The following is a 21,114-nucleotide window of genomic DNA, read 5'->3' as shown; positions in this document are numbered from 1 at the left end:
ATTTCAGTTCAGTGCCCTCTCCCCTTAAAAACAAAACAAAACGAAATCTGGAGGTCTTCTGTCTACTCACTACAAGGCCTCTCCCAGTCCTTGGTTCCAGAGTAACTTGAGCCTTCTTCAATAGTTGGTCTGCCAGTGAGGCATGATGATGTAGTGGTGTAGCCCTGGTTCTGCCAGTCTTGTCCTTGGGAAAGTGATTTCTTCCTTGGCTTAGGGTCAGGACGAAAGGAGTCATTATATTATAAAGCTTGTAGTAAACATATGGTACATAGTAAGCATCAGTAACTCTTGGCTTCTGTCATTGCCACATAGCTGCCACCCTTCACTCAGCATACATTTATTATACATGTCTACGTGCTGGGAACATAAGATAAATAAGACATGGTCTCTAGCCTTAAGGAACTTACATTCTAACATGCATGTAACATGTATGTAAAATGAAAGTTCTTACTCTCTCATCTTTCCAGCTACTTAAACTTTATCCATAGCCCAGTTTGCTTTCCTCCCATGTCAGCTAACTTCTGCATGATAAAGGACAGGCTTTCATATCTTAGCTATTTCTGTCTAACAGTGATTCAGTACTTACCATGTACCCCAAATGTTGTTAAGAACTGTAATGCAAAGATGGTGTATAAGACAGTCTGTATTTATGAGAAGCTGACATTCTGTAGGGAGATAAAAAACAAACAAACAAAATCCTAGCTCTGGGGGTGAGACTGGAATCTACACCATCTATAGAACACTCTGATGTAGTGGAACCTTCTGAAGGACTCTTTCTGGTCTTTTTATTACCGCTTTTCATCTGTGAACTGGATCTGTTCTACCTTGCGTTGCCTATGTGAATAAGGATAAACACCTCCATTCTCTCTTCCAAGGAGGAGAGAATTAGCAGCAAGAAGGCACATATTTCTTTATTGAAACCTGGGAATGGCATCACTCGTTTCTTTCTCTAGTGACTAATCTTGTAAAGTGTTGAAGAAAAACCAGAGGGACTTAGAAAGCCCTGGCCATTCATGCCCAGGTGAAGCCACTTTAGTAAAAAAAAAAAAAAAAAAAAAAAAAATTTTTGCTGCCATGTGGTGCACGGGTAAAACAGACCACTGGATACTGCTGGTTTACATTCCTCCTTCCCAGGATATTCTCCCTTCCATTGCATGAGCCTCTTTGGGAAAGGTACAACTTAGGGAATTACTGACACAGAATAGAAACAGTTGGCAGTCCTTTCACTCTCTCACATACACTGTTCTTTAAAAAAATAAATTATCATTGAGAACTCAGGGATACCTCCTTGTTTTTATGACCATTACAGGTTTTGTTTGGCTTGTTCATAATAAGCATGCTAAGTTTAATCTTATTTTAAAAGTCTGTCCTGATACAAACTTTAAATTGGTATCTTGCTGAATTGTGAATGGACATAAAGTTCCTTTTAAAGAGCTTTAAGTGTTTGTTGCCACAACAGGATCTAAGTATAATACTGAGCTTGAGAAACATGATTTTCTCAACAGAAATACTTTATGAAATGTGAAGTTATTATTTTTTTCCTTGAAGCATGTTCTTTTATAAATGCTTTCTGGAGGTACATGAATTAAAATTAATGATGTTCTCTTTTGTTAAGGCTTTATTTCATTTCATGTATTCTGTTGCTCTTTGAGAAAATATCTAATCTAGAGAGAAGAAAACATAAAACAGTGTACTAAAAACCCAATGGATGCTTTTAGTAAATTAGAGTTTACTTCTTGTCATCAGCCATGCTCCCTAGTGTTACATGAATACCATCATGCTTGGTGCTACATTTTGTGTTTTAGATGTTTTTGGTTCATTTGTAGATGCTTATCTGTTATTATTAAAATTCCATATACATTTCATTTTGGCTTTACAAAACTATTTTGGTTAATGTAAGCATACTGAAAAGAGGGATTGCGTTTAGAGTAATGCATTTCCTAGGTCATAGAAGATGCTGTTATTTATCATCAGTTATATATGTGATTTTTTTTTCAACTTCTCAATAGTGGTGGAGATATTTGGGTCATCTGTCTTTGCAGGTCCTTGTAATAACTGTCATCAGGAAATGTACATGTGTAGGTAACTGGCAGAGGTTAGTGGTTCAGACTATGACCGTTAAAAAAAAAAAAAAAAAGGCATCAGCTGGGTTTAGTGGCACATGCCTGTAGTCCCAGTTACTCAGGAGGCTGAGGTGGGAAGATTGCTTGAGCCCAGGAGTTGGAGGCCAGCCTGAGCAACATAATGAGGCTCTGTCTCTCTCTCTCTCTCTCTCTTTTTTTTTTTTAATAAAGGACATTCCACATTTGCTTACCCATGGAGATGGTACTCATAATAGTTTTATGAATGTAGTAAGAAACTGAAGTTAGCTCCATTTGAGTTGGAAGAGCAGTATATACCAGAAAGAAATTCAGTGAGCATTCTGAAGATTGTGTTCCTAGAGGCTTCAGCCCATTTAAGTGTTATTTATCACTAGATTGTTATTTATATTTTAGAATTTCCATTGTACTTTTCAGATAAATCTATGGTGCTTACACTAACTACATTTACATTCTTTTTTTTTTTTTAACAGAAATGTCTTAGCTTCTGGAAGTCCATTTTATTCACTAACACATGCTAAAAGGCTTCAGCAATATCCTGCTCCATTCTAGAAAACAGCAATCTGATCCTTTTTTTCTCCTCAATCATTAACAAGATTATACATTTGGGGTTGGGATGATCCTCCTTGAACAAGTAGCCAGAAATCATTTGTTCCAGTTTCTTCTCAAGGTGCTGAATTAAGTCTCGCCTCATAAATCTTGTGGCTTCCTTGATGATGGATTCAAAAAATCATTTCTTGACTTCCATAGGTCCTTGCAGTCCTTCAAGCAATTTGAAGAGTATTTCATATTTTCGTCCAAAGTGTCGAATTTCCTTCACTAATTGACATTTTATATCAACATTAATTTCTTCTTGGCTTTTTGGAAAAAGGAGTATTTCTGTGACTTTTAGGTCGTCTCCAGAGAAATTCCTGGTAATGATTCCTCCTACAGGTGCATTTCTACCAGGTTTCTGCATCAGCCCATCTTTGCTGAAACTACTGAAGTCATCAAACCAAGAATCCAATTGGCTTGGTGAAATACCATCTCCTGCCATAAGCTTCTTTTCCTGGGACATGGTAGAGTGTCCAATAAGGCTGTCTCCTGCTCTTTGTTTCCTTAAGAACAGGACCATCTTCTGCCTTTTCTGAGATGAAGGACTCTCGATTCCCTATGACATTTAAACACGTTTTCAGGTTCTACAGCAACCTTCTCTGCTTTATCAGTCATTGTTTCCAGAAGGACCGATCCAGTATGGCCCAAGGGGAATGGAAGGGAAACTGCCTGCCATGGCGTGCCCTGCCCCAGCCAAACACTGGGAACCTGTGTGGTGCGCCAAAGTCCTGAAGAGAAGCCTTGTGTTTAGTAGGACCGCGGGTGCCAACCTGGAGAACCGTGGAGCCTGCATTTACATTCTTTCCCACAAACCTCACAGAGTTAAACTTCCTTTCTGTAACTCTTTGCTATCTCCTTCTGTTAAGCTCTGGGGATTCTTCTTGGCTCCTAGGAAAAAGTCTTCCTTACCCCTTTCCTCCCTTCTGCGTTTTCCCTTTTTTCCTTTCCTCAGAAAGCTTCAGCTTTATTAAATAGAATAATGTCACTCTTTCTTCTTATGACCACTTTCCTAATTGCTCTCTTTAGAAGATCCTGTAATATCTCTCACACACCCTTTTAAAAAAAATTTTCCATAGGTTATTGGGGTACAGGTGGTATTTGGTTACATTAGTAAGTTCTTTAGTGGTGATTTTTGAGATTTTGGTGCACCCATCACCTGAGCAGTATACACTGCACTCTGTTTGTAGTCTTTTATCCCTTGTCCCCCTGCAACCCTTCCTCCCAAGTCCCCAAAGTCCTTTGTATCATTCTTACGCCTTTGCATCCTCATAGCTTAGCTCCCACATATCACTGAGAACGTACAATGTTTGGTTTTCCATTCCTGAGTTACTTCACTTAGAATAGTAGTCTCCAGTCTCATCCAGGTCACCGCAAATGCCATTAATTCATTCCTTTTTATCTCATACACCCTTGATCTGTATTAAGTGTGTTGGATTTCCTCTTAACTTCTCTCTCCATCTATGAAATTGACCCAAGGCCTCACTGAGGACCTGAAGATACAATTAAAGTAGAATGACAGAGAGTAGTAAACACTTCAGGCTTATCCAAACGAATGTTTGATATGTTGGGGACTTTTTAAAGCTGTCCTCTGCTTTATATAACAAAGGACAAAATGGATCATTTCATAACAAGGGATTGTAAGAGATACTAAACTCAACTAAAATTGATTTAACTTCTGAAGAGCTTTCCAGATTATAGTCCACAAATACTAATATTTTAATATCACTTTCGGCCATAAACCATCTCATTGGATCTCCTGTCTCTTTTCCTAGCAATAATACACTGTCACTTGAACCAGCAGAATGTAAACTTTACTGGCTCATAATGTCTGGTCTGTAAGGAGAAAATGGTGAAAAAGTAGGCTAGAATGGGTCTTTTGGGGAATGGTGGTGCAGGTGAGAAGTGGACTGGCCTGTAACTGGGCAGCCCTTTTTTCATTTCATGTCCTGTTTCCCCTCTAGAACTTGGAGAGACATTTACATGTTATACATCATCTACATTTTTCTCATCCCAGCTGCTTCATTCTTTAGTTGAATAATATGCTCCCCTGAATAAATGCTATCTACCTTCTGATAGTTTTTAAAAAGAAAAGTTAAATTGTCATAGCATTTATTATATGAGAGATGTTAAGACAGGAAGTAGAAAACAAGAAAATGTATGTAACTTTGGAAGGAGTTCTATATATGTATATCTATATCTATATCTATATATGTGTGTGTATATATATATATATATTTTTTTTTTAGGACTAGAAGGACAGTCTGTGGAAGTTTCCAATATTGTGGACATCCGAAAAGTATATAACCGTGAGATTGCAATGAAAATTTCTTCTGATATAAAAAGCCAAAATAGATTTTATACTGACCTAAATGGATACCAGGTAATTTTCCTTTAAAATGTTTAAGTGATGGTTGTATTGGTGTATGATTCTTATATGTAATAATGCCCCAGTTAATTTTGGATCCTTTGACAAAGTATACCTAAAATTGCAAATTATTTCTAAAATAAAACTGAATTTTGATAGATAATTGCAGGTTCTACAATTAGAATAAATATTTGGGAGACCATTTTTTTAAGAACATCTTTTTGTAAGGATTTATTTGTTCAAAGGGTAGATTTGGTGACCACTATGAATGTTAAATATCTTGATGCTAAAATATATATATATGAATCTGGCTACCAGAAAGGAAACATAATTAGGGATTGATGGATTATTATACTTTTTGGGATTTTTTTTTTTACCTTTTTTTTTTTTTACCTTTTTTTTTCTTTTTTGAGACAGAGTCTCGCTGTGTTGCCCAGGCTGGAGTTTAGTCGCACGATCTTGGCTCACTGTAGCCTCTGACTCCCCAGTTCAAGCGACTCTCCTGCCTTAGCCTCCCTAGTAGCTGACACTACAGGCACACACCACTAGACCCAGCTAATTTTTGTATTTTTAGTAGAGACAGGGTTTCACCATGCTGGCAGGCTGGTCTCGAACTCTTGGACTCAAGTGATCTGCCCACCTCAGCCTTTCAGAGTGCTGGGATTATGGGCATGAGCCACTGTGCCTGGTCTGTTTTTGTATTAGTCCATTCTCACACTGCTATAAAGAAATACCCGAGACTGGGTAATTTATAAAGGAAAGAGGTTTAATTGACTCACAGTAGTGTATGACTGGGGGGTAGCCTCAGGGAACTTACAATCATAGTGGAAGGGGAAGCAGATAAGTCTTACATGGCTGCAGGCAAGAGAGACAAAAGCCCAGGGGAACTACCATTTACAAAACCATCAGATCTCATGAGATCTCCCTCGCTATCAAACGAACAGCATGGGGGACACCACCCCCATGATCCAGTCTCCGCCTACCAGGTCTCTTTCTCAACACCTGGGGATTACAATTCAAGATGAGATTTGTGTGGGGATACAAAGTCTATGTCAGTTTTCCTCATAAGGAATTGATTCATGCCTATTAAGTTTATTCCTTATATATTGATTTAATGTATGATCTAATAATGGGCTGTTGTAAATTTCAAGAAAACTCTTCCTCTGTCTTTATGTGTGTTTGTGTATACCATCATACGTACACAGACACACATGTATACATATACATAGGTATATCTGTTTAGAAATGGGCAGGTATATATTTAATCAAAATTTTCATGAAATAGTTTCAAACTGTAGTAAGGAAGTTGATTTATACAGTCTTATCAGATTGTCAGTTCTCCAATTTAATAGAGCACTTTTGATTGTTACCTAAATCTCAGGTTTTCTGAGTGTATGTGTTTGATAACATAACTTTGAAATACCATTAAAACCATAAGCATGTTTTTAAAACGTGTTTTAGAAATTTCTGGCTGTGAATAGAAATAATTTTACAGTAAACACTTTTACTTTGATTTTCAACTGGGGGTGGGTGAAAAAGATTTTAATAATTTTCTCTTCTACGATTTCCTGCAAAAGTTAAATTTAAATTTTTTCCAAAACATAAAAATTTCAGCATCGTTTCTGAACTAGCATGTTAATTCGACTACAGCCATTTGGATTCCAAATAAAATCTCAACTTTATGGTGATTCATTTTTTTATATACAAAAGGAAGTCTTTTAAAATCATACAAAACCAGTTATTTGTATTTGTGGGTGTAGACATGAATTGAATGAGGAACTTAGTAAAACCGAATAACTAAAAATGTGAATTTTCTTTTTGAGAATGGAACGTTTGACTACACAAAAGAAAATATTACTTTTAAGTCTGTAATAGTTCTACTTTTAAAATTGGCCGTTTTTTAAGCTTTGGATATAGTAGTACTTGGGCAAAACTAGATATCTAGCTCCACCAGTGAGGAGTGGGGGTAGCAACAACACAATTGTGATAGTTTTACATTTTTAAAAATAATTTCACTTATACAAGTTAATTTGGTTTGGAAAGGAGAAATACAGAATTCTTTTAAGGTAGGTTTACTTTTTTTTTTCTTTAAACATTTTACAGTTGTAGCTTTATCAGTTTATTAATTTCCCAAGGCTGCCATACAAATGGAATCATGTAAAACAACAAAACTTTATTCTTTCACAGTTCTGGAGACTAGATTTCTAACATCAAGGTATTGGCAGGGCCATATTCCCTCCAAAGGCTATAGGGAAATATCCTTCCTTGCCCTATCCCAGCTTCTAGTGGTTGCCTATGCTTGGCATTCCTTGATTTATGTATGCATCACTCCCGTCTCTACCTCTTTTGTCATATAGAGTTCTCCCTATGCCTGTTGTATCTGTCTGTCTGTGTCCAAATTTCCCTCTTGTAAAGATGCCAGTCATTAGGTTAGGTCCCAGCATAATCCAGAATGACCTCATCTGTTTCTGCAGAGGCTCTATTTCAAAATAAGATCACATTCACGGGTTGTGGGTGGACAGGAATTTGAGAGAGGGAGGCATTATTCAACTTAGTACAGCCAGTAATTTGAGGGAGACATTGCAGGGTTGTTGGGAAGATTAAAGATAGATTTATGAAATACTCAGGACCATGCCTTTTGTTAATGGGCACTTAATACATGTTAACTATTATGGTAACTTTGTACCTCTTCTTTTCTTCACTTTTATGTCTAACTTTAATGAGTTTAAATGAGGAGATGACATTTTTATGTGGTATCATTAAGATTCACTGATAACAGGGTTCTGAGCTTAGAGTCAGTCACTGTGACCCAGATGGGCTTTGGGGTTACTGACAGTCTTTCTCAAAAAATAGAGTCATATTTCGAACATTCAGGTACTAGGCTATGAGGAATTGGAATTTGGAACTATCTACATTGAAGCTAATCAAAAAGAGTAAGCACTGAATGGTTTTTAAATATAAATATGCATTTGATTATAATGTAGTATCTTAGAAGATTTGGTGTGGAGATCTGTGGTATTTATTAAAACCAATTCAAGAATAATAAGAGATATTTCTTGAAAGGTGATAGAGAGCCATTATACTTAGCATTCATTACAAAAGCAGTATGTTAGATTTAGATGAGAAATGAATACTTAATACTTTTATAATTTATTTTATGCAAATATTAGAGAGAAGACTTTTAAGCATTTTTATTCTGAATTTAAATAGGAATGCCTATTTTAAAACTCTGGGCGAGTTCTACCTTTCCCACCTAAAAATTGTTTTCTAATATCCTTGTGGTTTTTCTTTATATTGTTTTAAATAATGCTTTAATTTTTAAATTATTTCTTCCATTGAACAAAAAAGGAAGCTTCGTCTTAAAGCTCTTAGAAAGAAAAATCACCTGTCCTCCAGTTTTTAAAAGAATATATGTAAATATCACTTTTTGTAGATGGAATTGTTGTGTTTTATAGATTCAACCTAGAATGACACTGAGCAAACTGCCTCTTCAAGCAAATGTCTATCCCATGACCACAATGGCCTATATCCAGGATGCCAAACATCGTTTGACACTGCTCTCTGCTCAGTCTTTAGGGGTTTCAAGTTTGAATAGTGGTATGTATTGCTTACACTCTTTTTCACTCTGAAAGGTTTCAGTTCCAAGTGTATACTTTTTCTGTTGGTCAGATGTGGTATAATCTCTAGTTAAAACCTCCCTGTCTTCTTTTCAGCTTTTTTCTTTCGACAACCAGACTATTAAGTTTGGGTTTTGTGAGAACAACATAAAAAGATGAATCTCCTAAATCTTCAGATGAAGAACAGGAGAACTAAAATTCCATGTCAAGATTTCTTTTTAAAGATAATTTGCTTCTCATAATAGTGTTTACTTTGCAGAGGTCTCTATCATCATCATGATTTAATGGATGTGGAAGCTCGGATTCGGAGGTTTAGATAAGTTGCCTACGTTTGCAAAGTTGAGAAGTCGTGGTTCAAACTTAGGTCCTTCTGTGAATCATAGTCTTTCTATTCTGCTACCACCTGAAAGAAGGAAGGGAGTAGAAGTTACAGAGATATGGGGATAAAGAGATATGGCTTTAAGGATTCCAAAAGAGAAAAAGTGATGCATAGGAAGTGAGAGAAAATAGTCGATAGACACTGATTAATTTTTGCAAGTCTTTCTATTGAGAGACTTTGATCTTTTATAATACATATTTTTAATTGGTTATCATACATGGTATCATTGGTCTTCTTTCTTACATTCTAAGAGTTCGTAGAGATAAATGTCTGAAGGAGCCAGATAAGTGAGTGCACATGCCTAGTGTGTCCTTTGACACAAGCCCACTTTTTACATGAGGCGTATACATGCATTCTGTAACTTACACACACACACACACAAACTGCTACTTCTCCTTTTTCTTTGTGGCCTTCATTAGATAAGATCATGTAAACTCATGCCATAAAGACATGAATTCGGTTATGAAAATAGTAATGACTCCACATCAGAGATCCAGTAGGGAGGGTTAGAGACTTGAGCAAACTGAAGAGCATGTTCCCAGTGTACAGTGGGGTAGCATTGTTCCTGTGTGGTTAGGGGCCCAGTGTTGCTAAATTCAATTTTTGAAGAAGAGTCCAGAAGTCTGGAATTTTCTGTGAGGTTGTTCAATCTGAAAAATATTGATATAATTTGTTAAAAAACACTATGTTGACAAAACAGAAAACATTTTTGTGCCGTACATGACTCTTGAGCCACCCATTTTTAAACACTGCCTTGAATTCTCGAAGCTGTGCCCTCAATAGAGGACTAGACAGTAAGACTCAAGCTGTGATGAACAAAGCAGCATTATCTCACTTCCTGGTAAAGACAAGCTAAGAAATAAAGTTCCTCTGTTTTTGCTATAGCCACCAAATACCTTAGTATTTGAATTAAAGCAATTTGAGTACAATCCAGGAAATCACTAAGTGCCAGTCACATGTTATATGTACCAACATTTGGAGACAGGAGAAGAGTTAGAAATTACCAAGAGGTTGATATGCCAACTTGAATAGGTATGATATACCAGTCATACCTATCTACAGCTTGTCACTTCACACCCAATTTAATCCCTGAGCCTAGGGACTAAATCTTGGACAGTTGTCTTTTAAATTATGAAGGTAGTGACAATGAGATTTCTCCTCATCTCTGGTAATTTTAGGTACTAGATATATAAACTCAGAAGAAAGAAGCTAAACAGAGTTGGTATGACTATGTAATAGTAGTCATTGTTAGTCTTTTGTGTTTGCTATTTCCCTTTTGTACCAAATGATCATTTAATATAGTAATGGATATGAATGAATATGCATGTATTTTTAAGTATATAACTTCAGTTTTCTAAGTCTTACTTGAGTATTAGCTTAAGTGTATGTATATATATATATGTGTATATATGTGTGTGTGTATATATATATGTGTTTGTGTGTGTGTGTATATACGGCTCTAGTTGTTTTTTTTTATTTTTTAATCTCGTAATAATTAGCTTCCAAAACTTGAGCTAGTGGAAATATGGAAATATTGCATAGCAAATGAAGGAACCAGGTATGACCCCTTTTAAGCCAGAAAGGCAGGACAGTGGTGCTGCCGCTAACACAATGTCAGAGAAGCAAGAGAGTATATCATGAGTGCGTCCACATTCTAGGGCTTCTTCAGCGACCTGCTTCATATCAAGTAACCTAAATTTTATTTGTAAACCTTTTTTAGACCTACCCATCTGTGTGTATTTTACTACTCTCTGTGTGATGTACATTTCCTAATAAACCTCATAAGCATTTTTGATTCCAAATGGTGCTACTAAAAGTTTTGGAGAACTTAATTTACTGTTTACATTAATGTTTTGGAAAAAAATTTTCATTTAAATTTTGATCTGTCCTGTCTCATTTTTAAATTTCTTATCAGATATTGTGAAACATTACTAAAGAAACACAGAAATACTCTTCTGTTTTTTGAATTTGTAGGAGCTACTTTGAGCTATTATCAAGAGAAAGCCCATGGTGTAGTGGGTTGTATAAATCCACCTCCTTGACTAGAGGGGAAATTTAGAGCAAGACATCATGGCTTCTATTTAAGTGATGCTCAATGAATGTCAGTATTAAATAACTCTGGTCAGTTTTGCTTGTTTGTTTGCATATCAGGTCAGATTGAAGTTATCATGGATCGAAGACTCATGCAAGATGATAATCGTGGCCTTGAGCAAGGTGTCCAGGATAACAAGATTACAGCTAATCTATTTCGAATACTACTAGAAAAAAGAAGTGCAGTCAATACGGTATGAAAAAAGAACTAGCATGATCTGATACTGAAATTATGACTTTCCGCTTTTAAAATTTTTTGAATCATTTCCAATATTGAGATTTCTTTATAGTAGATGTGGCCCACATTCACAGAAAGAGAACTTCAGTTATAAATATCATGTAAGGCTTGTACTTAGGTCTTTCTATTTTTTATATTTGCTTATTATATAGATAAAAAATAATGACAGGAAGTCAGCTTGGGTAAATATTTCTGAAATTATTTTGAAAGAAATAATTGAAAAATTGAGCTAAATAAAAGTTAAAGAATAGAACTTAGTCATATACTTAGGAGATTAAATTTGGTAAACTTTATTTGAAATCTTAGTAAAATTTATTTGAAATGTTAGTGTACTTATTCTAGTCTTAGACTCTTCAGTTGAAAATGTATTTATATGTAGGTTTTCCATGTTTGATTTTTATTCCTCAAAGCAAAAATCTAGTACTCTGTGTTGAATGGTCTGGCACAAGCCCAGCTGGACCTGAATGACCTGACGATATGCTTGTTCAGGTAAAGTTATCTTCAGAGTTCTCCATAAGTTACCACGCACCCTGAACATGGGCTTTTTCTTTTTGCTCTGTTCTCCTTTCTGCACTGACCATTGCAAGTCTTTTCTACTCTCTTCAGCCAGTGACTGCACCTTTCACTTTATAGAGAGAACAGCCATTGGACAGGGCTCTCTGTTCCAGTTACCTAACATCTACTCCCACCCTTCCCGTCTTTCCTTCTGATACATTAAAAAGAGACTTTACCGTCCATCATCCTAGGCAGGTCCCACCACTTGTCCTTGGAACTTACTCTCTTCAACCACCTCAGCATCCTTTTACTATTCATTCTCTCTCTCTTTCTCCCTTGCTCCTCATATACAACACTTCCTGGGAGATTCTTTCTGTTAGCTTTTGAACACTCTTTGTTTTCTTCTGTTAAAAATAGAAATGGAATGCAGCCTTCCTTCAGACTCTTACTTCCATTTCCGGTAAGCTACTATCCTCTCTCTCCTACCCGATTGAGCCAGAGTTTATGAGATGAGTTTATTTCATCACTTCCTTCTCACACTCAATTTGTTTCAGTCTGGCTTTAGCCTCCATCATATTATGAAAGAGCTCTTTACAATGTCAGTAGATCCAGTGGATATTGACTTTTGTCATCTTACTTCACCTTTCAGCAGTATTTGACACTGGCCATTGTCACTCTGTAAAATACTGCCTTGCCAGGGCTTGTATGGATCTGTGCAGCTTGGTTTTCCTCCCACCTCTCTGGCAGTTCTTTATCTCTCTATTAGTTCTCTACTCAGCCATTAAATCTTAGAGCTCTCAAAGCATGGCCCCTGGCCTTCTCCTTTTCTTATTTTTTATGCTATACCTTGGCTATCTCTTTTACTCCCCTGGTTTTGTTTGCATCCTCCACACAGGTAGAAGCCACTAATATATATCTCCAACTTAGGCTTGTCTCTGACCTCCAGATTCATTTATCTAATTGCTTCCTGCCTGTTTATAAGGACACCTCAAGCTTGACATATCCAAAACACTCATCATCTCTCTTCTTTCCCAAACCTGAACCATTTCCAGTGTTCCCCCAGTCAACAGCAACCACTGTCCATCCAACTCCAAGACAGACATGAGTTCTGCCTGATAGACGCTTCTTCCCATCAGCCGTTTCTCACAGAGTAATTGCCATCACCTATCTATCTCATTGCCTGAATATTTAAAATTTATAATCTTTACTTCCACCGCCCTAATCTAAACTAACTTCCTGTATTTCCTGGGTCTAGCCTATACACATCCACCCTGTTCTCTTTCTGCCATATGTCTGTTCTTAACCACCCAGAAGGCAGAATGTTTTTTGTTTTGTTTTGTTTTTTTCAAAGCCACGTCTAACTTTATCGCTTCCTGTTGAACCCTCTGATATCTATTCATTGCTATCAGTATAAAAGTCAAAATTTCTTACCATGGCCTCCAGAGCCCCTCATGTTATGGGCCCTGCATGTCCCCTAGGCATTGGCATGCCTTTTACTGTGTCTGCTTTAGGCCCACTGGTTTCTTTTAAGTCCCAAGTACTTTCCATCCCCTCCTCCCCACAGCACTTTTGCACACGGCCTGTTATCCTCTGCCTTCGGGACTCTTGGTGATAGTTCGATTAGTGCTTACTTCATCACCTGTGTCTGAACCAGATTAAAAACCCTTACCCTATGCTGCCTCCAAACTGTGCATCTCACCTTCCTGCAAGTGTGTGATTATTTGATCCATGTCTTTTTCCCTCCTTTGGACCATAAACTCCATGAGAGTGGGAATTGTGCCTTTCTCTGCCTCTAGGATTGTTCCTGGCAGAGGACATGCCAAATATATGTCATATGAATGAATATCCAAATGCATAGATGAATGAACTGTTAGAGCACATTTTGCCGCTGTATTTACTGCGATTTCTGCTTATTACCTTGTCTTCATATGCATGTTCCATTCACCCTACTAGATTCCAGGAACTTGTTGCCTTCATGTTCATATGTCCTTATATGTGGTAGACATACTTTAAATAAAATACTAGTTGATTGAATTAAATGGGAACAGCTAATTAAAGCAAAAATTCTTCCAGTATTTAGAATACCTTAGAAAAAAGAATTAGTATCCACTTTAGATGTGAAGAGCCATACCATTCTTAAGACTCATGTTTTAAATCAATTACTGACAAGATAGCCTAGTTTTAAGGACTAAATCTGCCTAGGAAAATAATTGTCTGAGTGCTGACAACTACTGTCTCTTGCTCCTCCTGAAAAAGTTTCTGGATTATATGACTTTATATTGACACTAATCTACAAAACTTCTGTTAACTACAACAATAAACATTTTCACATCAAATCAATAAAGCTTTGACTTAGAAGTGAAATAATTTATTTATTCCCATTCAGAACTCCTTGGGTAGTAATTGATTTAAATTTAATATATTTTTATATTGGTTAAATTTTTCTTTTACTCAAGTATGGTTTTTGGGTCTTCAATTAATGGTTTCTTTTAAATAAGAAATGAACTAGAGAAGAGAGAATACATTTTAATGTCTAGTGAAAATAATTAAAAAGACACTTAATTGAGGAAAGTTAATACCATGTAACTTGAATTTTCTAGAAAGCATTCTTTTTTTTTTAATTATACTTTAAGTTCTAGGATACATGTGCATAACGTGCAGATTTGTTACATATGTATACTTGTGCCATGTTGGTGTGCTGCACCCATCAACTCGTCAGCACCCATCAATTCGTCATTTATATCAGGTATAACTCCCAGTGCAATCCCTCCCCCCTGCCCCTCCCCATGATAGGCCCCGATGTGTGATGTTCCCCTTCCCGAGTCCAAGTGATCTCATTGTTCAGTTCCCACCTATGAGTAAGAACATGCGGTGTTTGGTTTTCTGTTTTTGTGATAGTTTGCTAAGAATGATGGTTTCCAGCTGCATCCATGTCCCTACAAAGGACTCAAACTCATCCTTTTTTATGGCTACATAGTATTCCATGGTGTATATGTGCCACATTTTCTTAATCCAGTCTGTCACAGATGGACATTTGGGTTGATTCCAAGTCTTTGCTATTGTGAATAGTGCCGCAATAAACATATATGTGCATGTGTCTTTATAGCAGCATGATTTATAATCCTTTGGGTATATACCCAGTAGTGGAATGGCTGGGTCATATGGTACATCTAGTTCTAGATCCTTGAGGAATCGCCATACTGTTTTCCATAATGGTTGAACTAGTTTACAATCCCACCAACAGTGTAAAAGTGTTCCTATTTCTCCACATCCTCTCCAGCACCTGTTGTTTCCTGACTTTTTGATGATTGCCATTCTAACTGGTATGAGATGGTATCTCATTGTGGTTTTGATGTGCATTTCTCTGATGGCGAGTGATGATGAGCATTTTTTCATGTGTCTGTTGGCTGTATGAATGTCTTCTTTTGAGAAATGTCTGTTCATATCCTTTCCCCACTTTTTGATGGGGTTGTTTGTTTTTTTCTTATATATTTCTTTGAGTTCTTTGTAGATTCTGGATATTAGCCCTTTGTCAGATGAGTAGATTGCAAAAATTTTCTCCCATTCTGTAGGTTACCTGTTCACTCTGATGGTAGTTTGTTTTGCTGTGCAGAAGCTCTTTAGTTTAATTAGATCCCATTTGTCAATTTTGGCTTTTGCTGCCATTGCTTTTGGTGTTTTAGACATGAAGTCCTTGCCCATGCCTATGTCCTGAATGGTACTACCTAGGTTTTCTTCTAGGGTTTTTATGGTATTAGGTCTAACATTTAAGTCTCTAATCCATCTTGAATTAATTTTTGTATAAGGAGTAAGGAAAGGATCCAGTTTCAGCTTTCTACTTATGGCTAGCCAATTTTCCCAGCACCATTTATTAAATAGGGAATCCTTTCCCCATTTCTTGTTTCTCTCAGGTTTGTCAAAGATCAGATGGCTGTAGATGTGTGGTTTTATTTCTGAGGACTCTGTTCTTTTCCATTGGTCTATATCTCTGTTTTGGTACCAGTACCATGCTGTTTTGGTTACTGTAGCCTTGTAGTATAGTTTGAAGTCAGGTAGCGTGATGCCTCCAGCTTTGTTCTTATGACTTAGGATTGTCTTGGCAATGCGGGCTCTTTTTTGGTTCCATATGAACTTTAAAGCCGTTTTTTCCAATTCTGTGAAGAAAGTCATTGGTAGCTTGATGGGGATGGCATTGAATCTATAAATAACCTTAGGCAGTATGGCCATTTTCACAATATTGATTCTTCCTATCCATGAGAATGGTATGTTCTTCCATTTGTTTGTGTCCTCTTTTATTTCACTGAGCAGTGGTTTGTAGTTCTCCTTGAAGAGGTCCTTGACATCCCTTGTAAGTTGGATTCCGAGGTATTTTATTTTCTTTGAAGCAATTGTGAATGGAAGTTCATTCATGATTTGGCTCTCTGTTTGTCTGTTACTGGTGTATAAGAATGCTTGTGATTTGTGCACATCAATTTTGTATCCTGAGACTTTGCTGAAGTTGCTTATCAGCTTAAGGAGATTTTGGGCTGAGACAATGGGGTTTTCTAAATATACAATCATGTCATCTGCAAACAGGGACAATTTGACTTCTTCTTTTCCTAACTGGATACCCTTGATTTCTTTCTCTTGCCTGATTGCCCTAGCCAGAACTTCCAACACTATGTTGAATAGGAGTGGTGAGAGAGGGCATCCCTGTCTTGTGCCAGTTTTCAAAGGGAATTTTTCCAGTTTTTGCCCATTCAGTATGATATTGGCTGTGGGTTTGTCATAAATAGCTCTTATTATTTTGAGGAACGTTCCGTCAGTACCGAATTTATTGAGCGTTTTTAGCATGAAGGGCTGTTGAAATTTGTCAAAAGCCTTTTCTGCATCTATTGAGATAATCATGTGGTTCTTGTCTTTGGTTCTGTTTATATGCTGGATTACGTTTATTGATTTGCAAATGTTGAACCAGCCTTGCATCCCAGGGATGAAGCCCACTTGATCATGGTGGATAAGCTTTTTGATGTGCTGCTGAATCCGGTTTGCCAGTATTTTATTGAGGATTTTTGCATCGATGTTCATCAGGGATATTGGTCTAAAATTTTCTTTTTTTGTTGTGTCTCTGCCAGGCTTTGGTATCAGGATGATGTTGGCCTCATAAAATGAGTTAGGGAGGATTCCCTCTTTTTCTATTGATTGGAAAAGTTTCAGAAGGAATGGTACCAGCTCCTCCTTGTACCTCTGGTAGAATTCAGCTGTGAATCCATCTGGTCCTGGACTTTTTTTGGTGGGTAGGCTATTAATTATTGCCTCAATTTCAGAGCCTGCTATTGGTCTATCCAGGGATTCAACTTCTTCCTGGTTTAGTCTTGGAAGAGTGTAAGTGTCCAGGAAATTATCCATTTCTTCTAGATTTTCTAGTTGATTTGCGTAGAGGTGTTTATAGTATTCTCTGATGGTAGTTTGTATTTCTGTGGGGTCCGTGGTGATATCCCCTTTATCACTTTTTATTGCATCTATTTGATTCTTCTCTCTTTTCTTCTTTATTAGTCTCGCTAGCGGTCTGTCAATTTTGTTGATGTTTTCAAAAAACCAACTCCTGGATTCATTGATTTTTTGGAGGGTTTTTTGTGTCTCTATCTCCTTCAGTTCTGCTCTGATCTTAATTATTTCTTGCCTTCTGCTAGCTGTTGAATGTGTTTGCTCTTGCTTCTCCAGTTCTTTTAATTGTGATGTTAGAGTGTCAATTTTAGATCTTTCCCGCTTTCTCTTGTGGGCATTTAGAGCTATAAATTTCCCTCTACACACTGCTTTAAATGTGTCCCAGAGATTCTGGTATGTTGTATCTTTGTTCTCATTGGTTTCAAAGAACATCTTTATTTCTGCCTTCATTTCGTTATGTACCCAGTAGTCATTCAGGAGCAGGTTGTTCAGTTTCCATGCAGTTGAGCGGTTTTGATTGAGTTTCTTAGTCCTGAGTTCTAGTTTGATTGCACTGTGGTCTGAGAGACAGTTTGTTATAATTTCTGTTCTTTTACATTTGCTGAGGAGTGCTTTACTTCCAATTATGTGGTCAATTTTGGGATAGGTGCAATGTGGTGCTGAGAAGAATGTCTATTCTGTTGATTTGGGGTGGAGAGTTCTATAGATGTCTATTAGGTCCGCTTGGTGCAGAGATGAGTTCAATTCCTGGATATCCTTGTGAACTTTCTGTCTCATTGATCTGTCTAATGTTGACAGTGGAGTGTTGAAGTCTCCCATTATTATTGTATGGGAGTCTAAGTCTCTTTGTAAGTCTCTAAGGACTTGCTTTATGAATTTGGGTGCTCCTGTATTGGGTGCATATATATTTAGGATAGTTAGTTCTTCCTGTTGAATTGATCCCTTTGCCATTATGTAATGGCCTTCTTTGCCTCTTTTGATCTTTGATGGTTTAAAGTCTATTTTATCAGAGACTAGGATTGCAACCCCTGCTTTTTTGTGTTCTCCATTTGCTTGGTAGATCTTCCTCCATCCCTTTATTTTGAGCCTATGTATGTCTCTGCATGTGAGATGGGTCTCCTAAATACAGCAGACTGATGGGTCTTGACTCTTTATCCAGTTTGCCAGTCTGTGTCTTTTAATTGGAGCATTTAGTCCATTAACATTTAAGGTTAATATTGTTATGTGGGAACTTGATCCTGCCATTATGATATTAACTGGTTATTTTGCTCATTAGTTGATGCAGTTTCTTCCTAGCCTCGATGGTCTTTACATTTTGGCATGTTTTTGCAATGGCTGGTACCAGTTGTTCCTTTCCATGTTTAGGGCTTCCTTCAGGGTCTCTTGTAAGGCAGGCCTGGTAGTGACAAAATCTCTAAGCATTTGCTTATCTGTAAAGGATTTTATTTCTCCTTCACTGATGAAACTTAGTTTGGCTGGATATGAAATTCTGGGTTTAAAATTGTTTTCTGTAAGAACGTTGAATATTGGCCCCCACTCTCTTCTGGCTTGTAGAGTTTCTGCCGAGAGGTCTGCTGTTAGTCTGATGGGCTTCCCTTTGTGGGTAACCTGACCTTTCTCTCTGGCTGCAGTTAAGATTTTTTCCTTCATTTCAACTTTGGTGAATCTGGCAATTATGTGTCTTGGAGTTGCTCTTCTCGAGGAGTATCTTTGTGGCGTTCTCTGCATTTCCTGAATTTGAATGTTGGCCTGCCCTACTAGGTTGGGGAAGTTCTCCTGGATGATATCCTGAAGAGTGTTTTCCAGCTTGGTTCCAGTTTCCCCCTCACTTTCAGGCACCCCAATCAGACGTCGATTTGGTCTTTTTACATAATCCCATACTTCTTGCAGGCTTTGTTCGTTTCTTTTTCTTCTTTTTTCTTTTGGTTTCTCTTCTCGCTTCATTTCATTCATTTGATCCTCAATCGCTGATACTCTTTCTTCCAGTTGATCGAGTCGGTTACTGAAGCTTGTGCATTTGTCACGTATTTCTCGTGTCATGGTTTTCATCTCTGTCATTTCGTTTATGACCTTCTCTGCATTAATTAGTCTAGCTGTCAATTCTTCCACTCTTTTTTCAAGATTTTTAGTTTCTTTGCGCTGGGTACGTAATTCCTCCTTTAGCTCTGAGAAGTTTGATGGACTGAAGCCTTCTTCTCTCATTTTGTCAAAGTCATTCTCTGACCAGCTTTGATCCGTTGCTGGCGATGAGCTGCGCTCCTTTGCAGAGGGAGATACGCTCTTATTTCTTGAATTTCCAGCTTTTCTGCCCTGCTTCTTCCCCATCTTCGTGGTTTTATCTGCCTCTGGTCTTTGATGATGGTGACGTACTGATGGGGTTTTGGTATAACTGTTCTTCCTGTTTGATAGTTTTCCTTCTAATAGTCAGGACCCTCAGCTGTAGGTCTGTTGGAGATTGCTTGAGGTCCACTCCAGACCCTGTTTGCCTGGGTATCAGCAGCAGAGGTTGCAGAAGATAGAATATTGCTGAACAGCGAGTGTACCTGTCTGATTCTTCCTTTGGAAGCTTCCTCTCAGGGGTGTACTCCACCCCGTGAGGTGTGGGGTGTCAGACTACCCCTAGTGGGGGATGTCTCCCAGTTAGGCTACTCAGGGGTCAGGGACCCACTTGAGCAGGCAGTCTGTCCGTTCTCAGATCTCACCCTCCATGTTGGGAGATCCACTGCTCTCTTCAAAGCTGTCAGACAGAGTCGTTTGCGTCTGCACAGGCCTCTGCTGCTTCCCCTTTTGTTGTTTAGCTGTGCCCTGTCCCCAGAGGTGGAGTCTACAGAGACAGGCAGGTTTCCTTGAGGTGCTGTGAGCTCCACCCATTTCGAGCTTCCCAGCTGCTTTGTTTACCTACTTAAGCCTCAGCAATGGCGGGCACCCCTCCCCCAGCCTCGCTTCTGCCGTTTAGGTTAGATCACAGACTGCTGTGCTAGCAATGAGGGAGGCTCCGTGGCCGTGGGACCCTCCCGGCCAGGTGTGGGTATAATCTCCTGGTGTGCCCGTTTGCTTAAAGTGCAGTATTGGGGTGGGAATTACCCGATTTTCCAGGTGTTGTGTGTCTCAGTTCCCCTGGCTAGGAAAAGGGATTCCCTTCCCCCTTGCGCTTCCCAGGTGAGGCGATGCCTCGCCCTGCTTCAGCTCTCGCTGGTCGGGCTGCAGCAGCTGACCAGTACGAATTGTCCGGCACTCCCCAGTGAGATGACCCTAGTACCTCAGTTGAAAATGCAGAAATCACCGGTCTTCTGTATCGCTCACGCTGGGAGTTGGAGACTGGAGCTGTTCCTATTCGGCCATCTTGCTCCGCCCTGGAAAGCATTCTTAATTTCAACTCAGACTCTAGTATCTAAAATAATGATGGAGATAATTGAAGAGGGGGAATACTTCCTGAATAGGAAGAGATTTTAATGGGAAGCCCTGAGCATGACAGAGCCTTATGGAAATAATCCCGAGCTAAGTGGAAGTAAGTCCTGTCCTCAGAGAATTCTGCAGAGTCAGTAAAAACAAGGACTTGGATGATATCCACTGTGTGATAGGTACAGGTGTCCAACGAGGACTGTGGCTGCACAAGTTTGACCACCATTTATGCTAATCATCCTCAAAGGCCAATAGAAATGGAAAATAGGAATCATCTCTTTGGCACTGCCAGGGTTGCATGTGTCCCCCAAGAGTTCATGTGTTGAAAACTTGGCTACCATTGTGGTAGTGTTGGGACTGGGACCTTTCAGAGGCTTTTGGGTCATGGGAGATCTGCCCTCATGAATGAA

General features: G+C 38.3%; 2 protein-coding genes across 3 annotated transcripts in view; one reads left to right on the top strand and one right to left on the bottom strand.

Moving 5' to 3' along the window:
- MAN2A1 (mannosidase alpha class 2A member 1) overlaps positions 1-21,114 on the top strand; it is a 183,816-nt gene that overhangs the window by 146,538 nt on the left and 16,164 nt on the right. For both annotated transcript variants that reach the window (XM_033178955.1, XM_033178956.1), the window contains 3 exons: positions 4,940-5,073; positions 8,514-8,655; positions 11,206-11,339. In XM_033178955.1, coding sequence (XP_033034846.1) covers positions 4,940-5,073; positions 8,514-8,655; positions 11,206-11,339 — 410 coding nt within the window. The remainder of the gene's footprint in view (positions 1-4,939; positions 5,074-8,513; positions 8,656-11,205; positions 11,340-21,114) is intronic.
- On the bottom strand, positions 2,830-3,213 carry LOC117064838 (cancer/testis antigen family 45 member A10-like). Its single transcript, XM_033178957.1, has one exon. The coding sequence runs from the start codon at positions 3,211-3,213 to the stop codon at positions 2,830-2,832; it is 384 nt and encodes a 127-aa protein (XP_033034848.1).

Source organism: Trachypithecus francoisi, unplaced genomic scaffold (assembly GCF_009764315.1).
Source record: "Trachypithecus francoisi isolate TF-2019V2 unplaced genomic scaffold, Tfra_2.0 Lachesis_group2, whole genome shotgun sequence".
NCBI lineage: Eukaryota > Metazoa > Chordata > Mammalia > Primates > Cercopithecidae > Trachypithecus > Trachypithecus francoisi.
This window is presented reverse-complemented; position numbering and strand designations above follow the sequence as displayed.

Coding starts and splice junctions, on each gene's coding strand:
- LOC117064838 (XM_033178957.1), bottom strand. CDS start 3,213: ATGGTCCTGTTCTTAAGGAAACAAAGAGCAGGAGACAGCCTTATTGGA.